This window comes from Tarenaya hassleriana, unplaced genomic scaffold (genome assembly GCF_000463585.1).
Source record: "Tarenaya hassleriana unplaced genomic scaffold, ASM46358v1 Cleome9, whole genome shotgun sequence".
NCBI classification, from domain to species: Eukaryota; Viridiplantae; Streptophyta; class Magnoliopsida; order Brassicales; family Cleomaceae; genus Tarenaya; species Tarenaya hassleriana.
The window spans coordinates 2,468,586-2,482,448 of NW_010971389.1; the positions used below are offsets into that span (position 1 = coordinate 2,468,586).

The following is a 13,863-nucleotide window of genomic DNA, read 5'->3' on the forward strand; positions in this document are numbered from 1 at the left end:
GTGGATCCAGGGGATGGGCGGGAGCCCTGTCTACAGAATCGCCCGCGATACCGGGTCCCTGGTCTCCGACGAGCCGTGGGAGGATATGGATTCCACCATTGATAAGCCCAGGACCTTCGCAGAAGGTGGATTCGAGCTCGAGCCCTCGATTCTAGAACCCATCTCGGGTTTGTTCAAGGCTTTGATGGGTTTAGTTCAGGGGAGGGAGATTGTTGAAGACGACGGCGATTTGGGATGTGGAGCTGATGTTTACGATATTGTTGCCACTAGGGTTTGTTCTTCTCGTAATGGAAGTGTGAGGAGTGTTGGGTCTTTCTTGAAATCAGGGTTCGATGCTTACTGGGATGCTCTGGGAAACAGAGAAGAGGTCAAAGGGTATGGGAATTGGAGCAGAAAGTCACTCCAAGAAGCCATTTTCGCCATGTTTAGCAACACGCAGAGAACTGACGCCTCTGCGGATGATCTCTGTACTCTCGATTTCGCAGCAGAAAGCGAATACCAGATGTTTCCTGGTGAAGAAATCACCATTGCCAAAGGCTATCTCAGTGTAATCAATCATTTGGCCTCTGTTCTTCCTCAGGGTCTGATCCAGTTGAACCGGCAAGTCACCAAGATCGACTGGCAGACTGGCGAGGTGGCATCTGACGATTCAAAAACCATCGTGGGGAATGGATTCGATGATCATCGACCCGTTAAACTGTATTTCTCCGATGGGTCGGTTCTTGTGGCCGATCATGTCATAGTCACTGTCTCTTTGGGTGTGCTTAAAGCCGGTGTTTCGTGTGAACAAGGCATGTTCAGTCCTCCTTTGCCCGATTTCAAGGTCGAGGCCATCAAAAGGCTCGGCTTTGGGGTTGTCAACAAACTGTTCATCGAAATGATGCAAAGAGATTTCCCTTCTCTGCAACTGGTGTTCGACCGTGCAGATTCAGAGTTCAGGTTCAAGAAAATCCCATGGTGGATGAGAAGAACAGCCACCATATCTCCAATCCACAGCAATTCCAAGGTTTTGCTCTCATGGTTTGCAGGCAAGGAAGCACTCGAGCTCGAGAAACTAACAGACGAAGAAATCATCAACGGTGTTTCGACTGCAATCACTTGCTTGACAGGCAAGGAAGCCAAGAGAAACACATCGAAAAAGCTGGGTTCTTTGTGCAATGGAAATGCCAATGCGAAATTCACTAGGGTCCTGAAGAGCGCATGGGGGAGTGATCCTCTGTTTCTAGGTTCATACTCATATGTTGCGGTCGGATCAAGCGGGGATGATCTGGACTCCATGGCCGAGCCACTGCCAAAGATCGAAAAGGCCGGTGAAGGCAATTCGGATTCAGAGCGAGCTAGGGTTCATAAGCTCCAGATTCTGTTTGCAGGGGAAGCAACGCATAGAACCCATTACTCCACAACTCATGGGGCTTATTGCAGCGGTCTTAGAGAAGCAAATAGGCTTCTTGAGCATTACAAATGTACCAGTTGCTAATCCAAGAATTGGCTCGACGATTTTTAGAAAGCTTAGTTTTAAAAAAAAAATATTGTTTTAAAATTTTTGGGTTTCTTTCAGCTTTCTAAATCACAACCATTTAATAATCTAAAAAAATATTTCTTTTCTTTTTTGTGAAAATGATTTATCAACGAGAGGGGACAGAGAAAGAGGAAAGATGAATGGGGAGAGATACGGATAGATCATCCTTTAGCATTTCTGTTTCTTCTTCAACCTTTTATTTTTTTATTTTTTTATTTTTTTATTTTTTTATTTTTTGCTTGTGGATGTCGTAGCAATATAAAACGCGTGGGTTTCATATGAAATTAACAAAGAAAAAGCTTAGGATGCCTCTCCTATATCTATATCCATGTCTCTGTATATATAATAGTGTACCCCTATCTGTATAATGTTGTGTGTTAATATATGTATATACATATATATATATATATATATATATATATATATACATATTTGGGTGTGTGCGTTGCATATACATACGCATGGCGATGGCATTCATATTTCAGACAACCCACTTGGTGCCAAATACACATACGATAACGATATAACTTTGTCCATAAAATAAATCCACAGTCACTTCAACACATGTTTCACAATGTTTTTTTTTATCCATGATCACCGCTAAAAAAACATACAACGCAAAGAGACACAAATTTCGCCATTAAACGGGAGATTGTGTCCGTGATTTTTTTTTTTTGTGTGGTGGATAAAAATTATGTTAATGACAAGTATCATTTGTAATTGTTTTTATGAGTCTAATTATAAATCCGATGATATTATCCGAATGTTGCCATTTATGTTTCAGTAGGACCAACATATTCGATATTGGAATTACATCATACAGTTCATTAGGGTTTAAGTGAAAAAAATGTTCCGACAATCCATCTTAATTAATTAGATACAGTTCATTGTTATATATATATATATATATATATATATATATTCAAATAAATTTTAGTAATTGATAACAATGATATATATTCGAATAAATGTTGAGTAATTGATATATAATCATATTAGCTCCCAACAGTCATCATAATCAATAATTTCCCCATCAAATCATATCACAGCCCCCAAACATGATTAATTACCAAGAAGATCTGGTTTTCCAAGTGGAACAAGCCCAGATTCAGTATGTAATTTATACAATTTATTATTATTATTACTATTTAAAGACAAATTACAAAATGTTTCTTGTTTGTTTGTACGGTGAAATCATAGAGAGAGTTGGACATGAATGGTCCGGTGGCTGCCTTTTTAAATATAAAAATAATAAACGAAATAATTAATAAATAAGAAACGAAACAAATTTGCTGCATGTGGGTTTCTACCATTTGGTTAACATAGCACAACAAAGAAATTAACAATTTTAGATTTTTTTGTCCTAAACTACTATAAATGTACTATATATATACATGTACGTAATCAATTTAACTTCTAAATATTCATTTAGAAAAGAATATACATGATTTTGTTGCCATTAAACACAGGCTTCATGCATGCATGCATGTATGTATATATGTATGTACGTATGTATGTATGTATGTATGTATGCATGCATGCATGCAGCGTCAACTTTTGTTTTGTTGTTGTCGAACATCGACAGTGTTTTTATGGATAATTGAAATATAGATAAACGGCAATAATTCGACCGTAATAATCTCATGATCTAATAGTAAGATTTGCCTGAGCTTTTTGACCAATTTGATGGCAACGTTTTGAGTTGATGACACTAAGGCCTTGGAACAAAAAATAAACTAATTAAAATTATATATATATATAAGATATGTTTAAATGGTCCAAATGTCTGGGTTCGATTCCATTGGTGGAGAGAAATGTAATTTCTGGACCAAAATGGTCCATGTATATACAAAGGTTGGTCCCGAATCTAGGGTAGATATAGTCGGGCCGAAGGTCGGGAAACCATCCTAGTTATAAATAAAAAAAGATAGGTTAAAACATAAAATATTTGGCTTATTAATAACGTACGTTTGAAAAAGATTGGACCGCTTTAAATCCCTTAACCTTTAGTTGAACTAAATCTAAAGTTATTAGTGTCCACCAATTCCATGCATATATAATGTAATTAATAACAATAACAATAATGTCGCATAGTTAAATACAAATTAGAATAAACCACATCATGCAAATCATTAATACTTTTGAAAATTATTATGAACCCACATCATATAATACCCCCACCATCCATACATAAAAGAAAAAAGGTTTTGCTTTTTATGTCTTTGCTTATGTGTCCCTGCTTTACTGAACAAATCACACTTTATCATATTTTTTTCCTTTTTTTTTCCTTTCTTAATCATTCTCATGTTTTTTTCTTTTTCATTTTTTTCTCCTGTTCGTGTTAATATCTAATTAAGAGGTGAATAAATCATAGATGAAATTAATTTAGACTCTAATCAACACATATATTATTCGAAAACACCCCATGTGAAGGTCAATGATGGTACGAGAGAATCGTACGATGATATATATCAGCTTTAGGAATTTCGCTAATGACACAATTAATAATCACAATATGCTCTCCATATTCTTTTAACATTAAGTTTCTTTTTTGTTTGTTATTTTAATTTATTTTTTTTATAACGTGTTAATCCGCATACACTATCTTTCGGATGTGCACTGGATAAACTTCCGTTCTCGTGTATTAGCCTGCAAACCACAGGAGAGATGTAAACCAACTTAAGTTGTCCATAATTAGGAAATCAAGAGGATTCAAACCAAGTTTAAAGAATTCATGGGTTCATATATCTTTTGTCCACTTGCTCATGAGTTCATATATCTTTTGTATTCAGTTTTAACTGGTTGTAATTTTTTGTCAGATTAATACAAATCACCTTAACAAAAAAAAAAGTTTAAAGAATTCATTTTTTGTTTGTTGTTGTTTTTGTGAATTAAGTACATTATCCTAATGGCATCTAACATTCTTTTCCTTTATAAAGTATGCAACGAGAGTCGAGCCCTTCATCTTTTAAAAACATAACCCATTTTACAGCATCTATTTAAAAAAAAAGATTAATTATTTAAAAAAAGAAGAAGAAATAGTGTATGGAGGAATCGGGTTATAGAAATAGGGTTCATGGTTTATCCATCTTTGGTAGGGGATTTTCCAATGTGATGAACATGTCTTTTTATGGATTTTGTGTGTCCCTTCACTAAAGTTAAAAAACGATGCTATCTTCTGGGATTTTGTCCCCTTTTTTGCGTTTAATAACTTTAATTGCTTACGGTCCTACACTTGGCTTAATTTGATGCTTCATATCTGAAAATTTTGGATGTCTAGATCCTGTTCGGATGTCTTCAATATTAAGATTTGAAATCATGGATCTTCATATATTGGATACCAAAAAAATTCGGACATCTTAACACGAATTCTGTAAAAGTAATTAATATTAATTTCGTATTTTGTTTTTATAAATAATAGTGGTATTTTTCCGGGTTCGAGTACTCAGTTAGGAAAAGTATTCACACGAGCTTCTTCAATCCTCTGAAAGATATAGTCGAGTCAAAGATTCGGTGAACTTCCAGATTATAAAAAAATAATACTATTTTATAATTTTTAAGAAAAAATATGGTTAATTTCATAATTTCAAAAATATAAAAAGGTACTTCTATAATCATGGCGAATATCGCGGGGATAACCGATCATGAAATTGCAAAATCTGATCTACGGTAATTTTGGTTTATAAATATAAATTCTAATAAATATAACTTTTACATGATGACATGCTTTGCAAATTAACGTACTTATTTTCTTTTTTATTTCGATATTTGGTGCATACACTTTCATTCGCTGATATGATCTCATTTATGTTTAAGTTGGGTTTCTTGGATACAGTTTTTTTATTTTGTAAAAGTTATTTTTACTTAATTTTTATATTCAGTTTTTAGATTGATTCAGATCATGTTTTATTAAAAGTACTCATTTTTTAAAAAATATTCTTGGTTTTATTTGAATTTTTAAAATTATTTTTATATTTAATTTGAATTTGGTAAATTTGAATTTAATAAAGTCGTAACCAATTCTTTTAAATCAGATTTGATCCAAATATAAGTATGTATATTATTTAATATGATTATATATTTACACATTTAAATATCTACCTTGTGAAACTTATTCAATCCAATCCCATCGAAATCAGTCGAGTGGTTTCTAGATGTCCGTCTCCCAAAATCTCATGTTCGATTCGAGTGACCGTTGAAGAAAAGATGCATAATTTAATTGTGATACAAAAACTGACTCCAAACCATATAAGGTGAATTTTTAAATTGAAAAAAAAAATATAGCTAGTTAAATAATTCTTCGTGATGCTTTTATACATTTTCTCCATGCCAATTTGTCACTGAAAAAAGAAAAAGAAAAAATAATTTGATTTGTCTATTTCTTTTGTTGGGAAACAAATAGTATCCAACCCTTTTTTTTTGGGTATCAATGGTAATGTGACACATGACATAATGTTGCCGAATCATTTAAAGGGACGAAATGACATGCGTTGATTAAAGCCAATGACCTCAAGGTACATACCTAAATAGCTTTTATGTAATGTTTTCAATCATTATCACTCTATTCCCATCTTTTATACAATAATTTCCCATGAATAAATATTTTTTAAAAAATTAAAAAATTTAAAAAATAGCTGCTTCTACCTTAACCTCCACTACCTTGTGATTATTGTCCGATTCACGAACTATATGACACATGATTCATTTGCTTAGAGAAATTGTAACCACCAGTCCCTGATGAAGTTTATTGATTTAAATGAATATCTTCTGCATCTCCTATTTTATTATTTTCGTATTTAGATATAAACCAAATAAAATTGGATTAAATAATATTTTGTATTTCTTTCTGTATTTTATGATAGTACTAGTATAAGAAAAAAATGTTCTAGAATTGAGCCGAACGAATTTTTCAAATACAAATAAGAGGAAAAAAAATTACTAAGAATTTTTTTGGATATAAAAAAAACCCTAATACATCTTTTTGAACTAATTGGGCCATTAAAGATAAAGCCCATTAACAGGCTTAAAGTCCCTAAACGGATTGAGATTTCAAAGTCCATTTGCCTAAATATAACAAATCATATTTTTGTGATTAATTAATAATTAATCACTGTCCGCTAATCAAACGTATATATGCAATATTTATTTATAGATAGAAAGTTTTTAGTCGAGATAGTCATACATACATACATACATACATACATACATACATACATACATACATACATACATACATACGTACATACATACATACATACATACATACATACATACATACATACATACATACATACATACATACATACATACATACATACATACATACATACGCACGCACATACACAATTTGAATTTTCAGAAAACATTACGTAGGAAAAAAGAATACGTACATACATACATACATACATACATACATACATACATACATACATACATACGCACGCACATACACAATTTGAATTTTCAGAAAACATTACGTAGGAAAAAAGAAATAATATCAGATACTTTCATGACCGTGAAAGCTAGTTTATTTCAAAGGAATTAAAACTGTTTTTACCCATTTCTACTAATCACAATTACAAGCTTTAAATTCCAATTCATATAATATTCATACAATCAATCATATTATAACCCGTTTGGACACGTTATTTTCATGTGTTGGGTTTGGAAATCTGAACTCAAAATGTTTGGTTTTCTGTTTGGAACACGAGGAAGTATCAAAACGGGAAACGTGTTTGACGGCTAATGTAAACGTTAACGCTGAGAAAAAACGCAGAACTGGACGGTGGCGGCGGGAACGCCATTGTTGGACAAATGCGTCTCTCTCTCTCTCTCTCTATATATATATGTGTGTGTGTGTATGTATATATAGCTGCCGCTGGCTCACAGAAAAATCCCCGGCATCGTCTGATCTTTCTGGAGGAATCTTGCTCTGTGGGATTTCTCAGAGAAGGGAAAAAAGCAAAGAATCTCTCTCTCTCTCTCTCGGGAAGTCTGACGATTTCTATGGCAGAAGTTGCGCGAATTTCGACGACATCGCTTCAGGCCCTTAGCGTCTCGTCCTTCCCCGTCTCCTTCGCCAACGCTCTCAACTCTCTTCAACCTTCTTTGCCTCTCAATCTGAATTCCGACAAGAGATCGCGTCTTCTCTCCTCCTCTGCGTCATCTTCATCGTCTTCTCTTTCCTCCTTTGGTCTTGGAAGTTGTGTCTTTTCCCGACCCAGGAACCATCTTCACCGCTTCAAGGTAAATCTCTTGTCTTTAAGAGCTGAGTTTTCAGATTCCGGAGAAATCCCGCTTACCCTTTTGAGCCGATTGAATAGTTCGGGGAATTTCCTGAGCCAATTTGGAGATCTCGATTTCATCTCGCTTTTGATTTGAGTTTTTCCTGTGAAAGGGATGTCCCCCCGTGCTAAATTGGGTTCCGAAACGTGAGAATTGGGGCTCGTTTGCTACAAAGCTCCAAGCTTTCTCATGCTACTTTGCGGAACGGTGATTTGTCTGTTTGCGTGGCATAAGAGCTACAGTGTCTGGTTTAGGACAAGTTAGTAGCAGCTTGAGTAGAGCAAGTCATGTTCTTTAGTTGGCCTTGTGGTTCTAGAATTTCAAAATTCATATTGCTCTCTCTGTCAATATGTTCTTGAGCAATCCATGCTCAAAAATGTCAATTCATCTGTCTCACATGTCTAACTTCCAAGTTATCGATGTTGGAATGAGAATACAAGATTGAGATCGTGAATACTTTCCACAAGAAACATTTTCATATTCAAAGTTTCAGCTGTGTTACTTTCTCGTTTAGGTGAATGCAGCTATAGCCGAGAAAGAGCAACCGAAATGGTGGGAGAGAAATGCAGGACCAAACATGATTGACATTCATTCCACAGAAGAATTCTTGAGGGCTTTAAGCCAAGCAGGCGATAGATTAGTCATTGTAGAGTTTTACGGGACATGGTGTGCTTCTTGCCGAGCATTATTCCCTAAGGTTATTGTCCCGTTCTTCCCATCGTTACCTCTGTGACAGTGTGTCGAGGTAATGACATCAAGGTGGATGATGTTTGTGTCTCTGTGTAAATCTTTCAGCTTTGCAGGACAGCCAAGGAGCGTCCAGATGTTTTGTTCCTTAAAGTCAATTTCGACGAGAACAAGCCGATGTGCAAAAGTTTGATGGTGAAGGTCCTTCCTCGTTTCCACTTCTACCGTGGAGCCGATGGTCAGCTTGAATCCTTCTCCTGCTCTCTTGCTAAGGTGAACTGCTTATACCCCCTTTTTTTTCCTCTCTTCGGTTTCTTCCCTTTTTTCCCGGTTAGGGTTCTTCTCGTGATTGGATCCGAGAATTTTCAGAAACATCGGTCTCTATATCGATTTGTGATGTGGGAAACCAAAATGAGATCGGTTCTGATGAACTTATAGGAGATCGAAACTTATAATCTTCAGTCTTTAGATGTTTTGTTCATGGCTTGCTTTCCATATTGGATAAGCCTTCAACTGCAAGAACTAAACTTCCTGTTCTCTGAATTTTCCATTCTGTCTTTAACAGTTTCAGAAAATAAAAGATGCCATCGAACTGCACAGCACTGAACGTTGCAGCATTGCCCCGGCAGACCGAACTGGAGGGTTAACTCTTGAATCTTTGTCTGCACAATCCAACTCACCCAAACCGGCTTGATCTTAGTTTAAGTGATTGTCTTTTTGATTCTTCAAAACACTCTGTAATCTGTATATCTTCTTCTTCTTCCTTTTGGCGTGGAGTTCATTTTTGGAGCTTGTCATGATTCTTTAGCTCCTTTCTTGTTCCGAGAGGATATGTATATGACACTCCATAGCTCAAAAATAAGTAAACGAGAAGATCATAAAAATGAGATTGACAAATACTTTATATAAATCATGATCAAACCATTTGAGTTTTTTTTTTTTTTTATATTCTTAAGTACTTGATTCGCAATGTAAAGTCTTGTGTTTGATGTTTTCTTCAAACAAATTGTCACGCAAGGACTATATGTCTCGGGAAAATTATTACGCTTATGGGGGTTAAAATGTGTCAAGTAAAAGTTTGGTGCACAAACCGAAACATTACAGGAATTTGTGGTCTTTTTTTTTAGATAACGCTCCACGTCTATTTATTTGCATGTTTCGAGCTTCCACACGCGCCGCCGCGAACAAGTAACCAAAAGGCGGAAGATTTCTCGGCGCGTAATCAGAACCCCGTCGGCGATCGAGGAAGAGAGACCAGGAAAATCTCAGAGGAATCCGGAAAAATGTGGAGCTATATATGGAGGAAATATGCTGATTACAAGTATAATAAGTGGGAGAGGACTCATCTCTGGGACATGATCGAACCTTATCGCCGACCCAAGACCTTCACTACTCTCGTCACTCTTTACGTCGCCGCTTTTTACACCGGCGTTATCGGCGCCGCCATTACTGAGGAGCTCTACAAGGTGATTTTTTTTTTTTGTTTTAGTGCCGTTGTTTTAGCTCGAAATCATCGTTAGATTTTGGGGTTCTTATCTGATTGAATTGAAATGATCCGATTTGGGTTTTTGTGATTGGTACCGTTAGGGTTCGCACTCAGTTACTGTCAGTCCTTGAGATTAGTGAAGTAGAGTTTCTTTTCTTCTAATTATTATAAGATTGTGAGTTTAGGGATTGTTTATCACTGGATATGGATTTGGCAGATTCAGCTTTGTTCTTCAAATCTTGTTGGGAGTTCTAAGTTACTGGAAACTGTGCTGGTTCTGCATTGGATCTTCCTCTTCTTTTTGAACATTTCTGTCATTTTTGGTCCATGATTTATCATGTAGTTAGTGTTGTCTTGTCTGTATATTCTGATTGCATATAAGCTGCAAAAACCAGTGCTATTTTCCTGAAAGATTTGAGCAAGAACTCCTTACGTTGTTACTGGCGTGGTTTGAGAAAGAAGATGAATTGTAATGTGCAATAACAAAATTTACCCAGAAATTTCGCTCCAAGGTTTGTTTATCAAGTTCATGAATAGGTGTAACGCCCTTGACTGCTTTCTAGCAAAGGTCTTTTGCATCTGATGTATCTTCACGAGTCACAGCCATCTCAATTTTTCCATGTATGCCATCAATATCATCGTCTGTCTTGGTGCATTGTTATGTTTCGTCATCTAGAAATCAATACGAGAAATGCAACGAGATGCTTATTGTTCTGGTTTTACTCGAAACTTATCTTATTCAAATTTGTCATGAAATCAACAGGAGAAATATTGGGAACATCATCCGGGTGAGACAGTGCCTTTGATGAAGCCTATATTCTATCGAGGACCTTGGAGGGTGTATCGTGGTGAGGCTTTGGCTCCAGACAAACCGACCAACCAGTGAATCTGATATGCGAGCTTATCAAAGACTATCATCAGAGTATTTCTTTGTCTTGATGTGCTGCCTGCCTGATTCACTGGTATATAGCAAACAAGTTGGTGTTCTATAGAACGTTTTCTACGATTTCACTGGTATATAACACAACTGTTATCTTCATCGGTCTATTTATTAGCTTGCTCTCTCTCACAACCTATCGAGCTGATCATCTCCCTTGTCTTGATATTTGTGTGGTTGTTCTTTTCCTTCCGTGGTGATGAATGAAACCTTGGTGATTTTTTTGGCCGTGTGATCCATGATTATGATGTGAAGATGATTCTATTGATTCTCACCATCTGTATGTTTTTGCTAACAGATGTTTTCCATGGCATTTTGGTCGGGTTTTTGGCTTGTTCCCCCCAGTTATTTTGGTTCACAACGTGTGTAAGGTATAGGGACCATGGAAGATGATGAAGAGGCAATAAACAACCCTGCAGCTTCATCACATGTTTCTCGTCTGAGCTTCTTCTCTGAAAATTTCGCTTTATTTTGCTTCTGCATCAGCTTCCAATGGTACAATACCATCAATGGCGACATTGGCATAATGCAAGTAACTCTCTCTCTCTCTCTCTCTCTCTTATTCTCTTGGTCTTTGCCATCAATACAACACAAGATATTGATGTGTTGAAGAAGTCAAAAGCTATGTGACATAAAGAGCACTTTCGCTCTTTACCCATAAGGGAAAAGTATCGAAACAGAACAGAAGAAGTGGCAGACAATGAACTTTGAAGAGGAACTAGTTCTAATGACATGAATAGCACAAAGAAGATGTGCATTAAAGTCTCGATCTTTAAGCAAACCCACTTGCCCAAAACCTCTCCTTTTCTTTCCCAAGGCTGTTTAGGGGAGAGAATGAGCATATAAAAAGAATTCAACTTTCATGATTGGATGCGAGAATTCCAATGGATTTGTATAATTAGCTCACCATATTACAGGAGGTCAAATCAATCAGAGTTCTTCAACTATTCTAAAAATAGGAAAATGTTGGATGCAAAGTGAAATATTCACCACTCATAGTGAGAGAGTTGCTTTGTGGACCAGCCTCAGACTCTCTGCTTGTTGGTAACTTGCAAAGTGCACTCCTTTTTTTTTCCTCCTCGATGGAGAGAGAGAGAGAGATTCTTCCCACCAACCCAAATGTCTAAAGGCATCAACTTTTTCTTGGCTTTTTGTAAAACCAAAAAACTTTCTTAGTTATCTAAAAACCCTTTCTTAATTCATATTATAAGTTGTGAGAGAATATGATCAGATTCCAAATCTAACCCTGAATAATCATCAAGGAGAATATGTTTCTCAACTAAAGGAGCAAAACATTGAAGAGAACATATGAGGCAGTTGAGACAGCAGTAATTCCAAACCGATTGACGCCGAAACAGAGGGAGAGAAAGTACATGTGAAACAATGACATTCATGTTATTATATCCACATCAAAGGAGGTGCTGTCTCATCATCATCACTCAAGAAATGCAATTTCATCGAATGCGAAATCATATGCTTATGAACACAAAACATTCCAAATTCTCAGAATTTGGTACCCACGTCGTCATGGCAATGCAAAACCTTGAAATCGCACGTGGGGCAGATCGTCTGCAGGAGAAGCCTCGCCGTGTGCTCCTGCCGGACCACCGCGTCCGCCTTCTCGACGAGCACAGCTCCGACGATCCTCTCGTACCCTCCGCCGCCGCCGTTTGCCACGTAATCCACCATCGCCGCCTGCACCGGACCCATGCTAGGGTTATACGCCGCCGATTCCATGTACCATCCCCTGTAAACCCTCCCGTCGCAGTCCACCACCGCCACTCCCGACGGACACCCACTGTACGGCGCGTACGACCTGTTCGCCGCCGCTAGGGCCACGCGCCTCAGCTTCGATCTGTGGTCGGAATCCGCTCCGTCGTTGCAAATCTCGCCGTCCCGATCGAGATCCGGAACGGTCAGGCGGTTATCGTGCGGCTCAAGGAGGAGAGGCACGCCCTTCTCGAGGAGATCATCGGGGCCGAACCTGTGGGGGAGAAGACTCGAAAGCCGCTCGAATTCGTCGCCGTTGCAGGCACCGGCGCGTGTGGGGAACGTGCTTGGATCGGTGATGAGGATTTTGATATCCGACGCTCCGGGAACCTCCTGGAGGAACTGGCGGCAATGGCCGCAGGGGGCAGCTGACACGGCGACGTTGACGAGGAACTGCTCGGCGTGGATGGAGTGGTGGAGAGGGAGACCAGGAAACTCGACATTGACGCCGACGAAGATCCTGCCGGAGGAACCGAGTCCGACGGCGGCGACGTGGAATTTGGAGATCGGCGGCCTAGCCAGGGACTTCGCCGGTTTCACCAGCGACGGGAGGACCTCGACGACGGATACGCCGAGTTGCTTCGCCGTGGATTCGGCTTCTTCCGGTTGGATAACGAATCTGGGTCGATTCATTGGAATTCAGGTCGACCCGGTTGGCCGTGCAGTCGGGTCGGGTCGGGTCGGGTCGGAGGGAGAAGAGAGGGTCGAATGGCAGGACGATGAAGCAGAAGAAGCGCTGAGCCGCTGAGTGAATAAATATACGTGGGGAAGTCTCTTGAGAGAGTTGTTAATTAATGCAGTGTTAATTTGATTCTTTTTAAAATAGTTGTGGTTATCAGACTTAAATATATTATGCATGAAGTACCAAAGGGTTACGAAATTAAAAAAACGAATTTCCACGTTATAGATTAAAATTCTACCTTTATTTGAATCTATTATTCAATATTCAACTCCAAACTTGTAAATTCACACATGCCTAATCTCCTAATTTAAGCATTTAAAAAAAATCAATTACTCATCTCATATTAGTGTAAGGTAACAAGAACATAAATCCCAATTCAAACTCATATTTGGTATGGGATTTTATTAGCGACTATCGAGCAATCATATAATGATTCGGGATGTAAGAAAAACGATCAACGCGACTAGGGATGTCAATTAAGTCCAGAGCCCGAAACT

The 13,863-nt window shown here is 37.8% G+C and overlaps 4 protein-coding genes across 7 annotated transcripts in view; 3 read left to right on the forward strand and 1 right to left on the reverse strand.

The window, feature by feature from the left end:
* LOC104803973 (probable polyamine oxidase 5) overlaps positions 1–1,799 on the forward strand; it is a 2,293-nt gene extending 494 nt beyond the window's left edge. The window contains exon 2 of the mRNA XM_010528095.2: positions 11–1,799. Within this exon, the coding sequence (XP_010526397.1) occupies positions 11–1,477 (1,467 nt within the window). The 3' untranslated portion in view covers positions 1,478–1,799. The remainder of the gene's footprint in view (positions 1–10) is intronic.
* Positions 1,800–7,288: 5,489 nt separating this feature from the next.
* LOC104803974 (thioredoxin-like 2-2, chloroplastic) lies at positions 7,289–9,423 on the forward strand. The gene is made up of 4 exons (XM_010528096.1): positions 7,289–7,765; positions 8,319–8,501; positions 8,600–8,764; positions 9,057–9,423. Exons 1-4 carry the CDS (start codon positions 7,334–7,336, stop codon positions 9,183–9,185), a joined length of 909 nt encoding a protein of 302 aa, XP_010526398.1. The 5' UTR covers positions 7,289–7,333; the 3' UTR covers positions 9,186–9,423.
* Positions 9,424–9,638: 215 nt separating this feature from the next.
* LOC104803975 (uncharacterized protein At4g29660-like) lies at positions 9,639–11,458 on the forward strand. Of its 4 annotated transcripts, none has more exons than XR_770294.2 (3): positions 9,639–9,957; positions 10,741–10,939; positions 11,286–11,458. XR_770294.2 is itself a non-coding variant. In XM_010528097.2 (2 exons), the coding sequence occupies exons 1-2, from the start codon at positions 9,775–9,777 to the stop codon at positions 10,861–10,863; spliced, it is 306 nt and encodes a 101-aa protein (XP_010526399.1). In that variant the 5' UTR covers positions 9,640–9,774; the 3' UTR covers positions 10,864–11,142. The 4 variants fall into 4 exon arrangements, 1 of the variants encoding a protein (XP_010526399.1); XR_770292.2 differs by having other exon boundaries at positions 9,640–9,957; positions 10,741–10,991; positions 11,213–11,458; XR_770293.2 differs by having other exon boundaries at positions 9,640–9,957; positions 11,213–11,458.
* Positions 11,459–12,227: 769 nt separating this feature from the next.
* Positions 12,228–13,530, reverse strand: LOC104803976 (cytidine deaminase 1-like). Its single transcript, XM_010528098.1, has one exon. It carries the CDS (start codon positions 13,315–13,317, stop codon positions 12,418–12,420), a length of 900 nt encoding a protein of 299 aa, XP_010526400.1. The 5' UTR covers positions 13,318–13,530; the 3' UTR covers positions 12,228–12,417.
* Positions 13,531–13,863: the final 333 nt, after the last annotated feature.

What these genes read in the sequence shown, in the direction of transcription:
- LOC104803974 (XM_010528096.1), top strand. Translation starts at nt 7,334, where the DNA reads ATGCGTCTCTCTCTCTCTCTCTCTATATATATATGTGTGTGTGTGTAT. An exon ending in GCCGAGCATTATTCCCTAAG is followed by an intron (nt 8,502 to 8,599) that starts GTTATTGTCCCG and finishes TAAATCTTTCAG; the next exon opens with CTTTGCAGGACAGCCAAGGA. An exon ending in TCTCCTGCTCTCTTGCTAAG is followed by an intron (nt 8,765 to 9,056) that starts GTGAACTGCTTA and finishes TGTCTTTAACAG; the next exon opens with TTTCAGAAAATAAAAGATGC.
- LOC104803975 (XM_010528097.2), top strand. Translation starts at nt 9,775, where the DNA reads ATGTGGAGCTATATATGGAGGAAATATGCTGATTACAAGTATAATAAG. An exon ending in TTACTGAGGAGCTCTACAAG is followed by an intron (nt 9,958 to 10,740) that starts GTGATTTTTTTT and finishes TGAAATCAACAG; the next exon opens with GAGAAATATTGGGAACATCA.
- LOC104803976 (XM_010528098.1), bottom strand. Translation starts at nt 13,317, where the DNA reads ATGAATCGACCCAGATTCGTTATCCAACCGGAAGAAGCCGAATCCACG.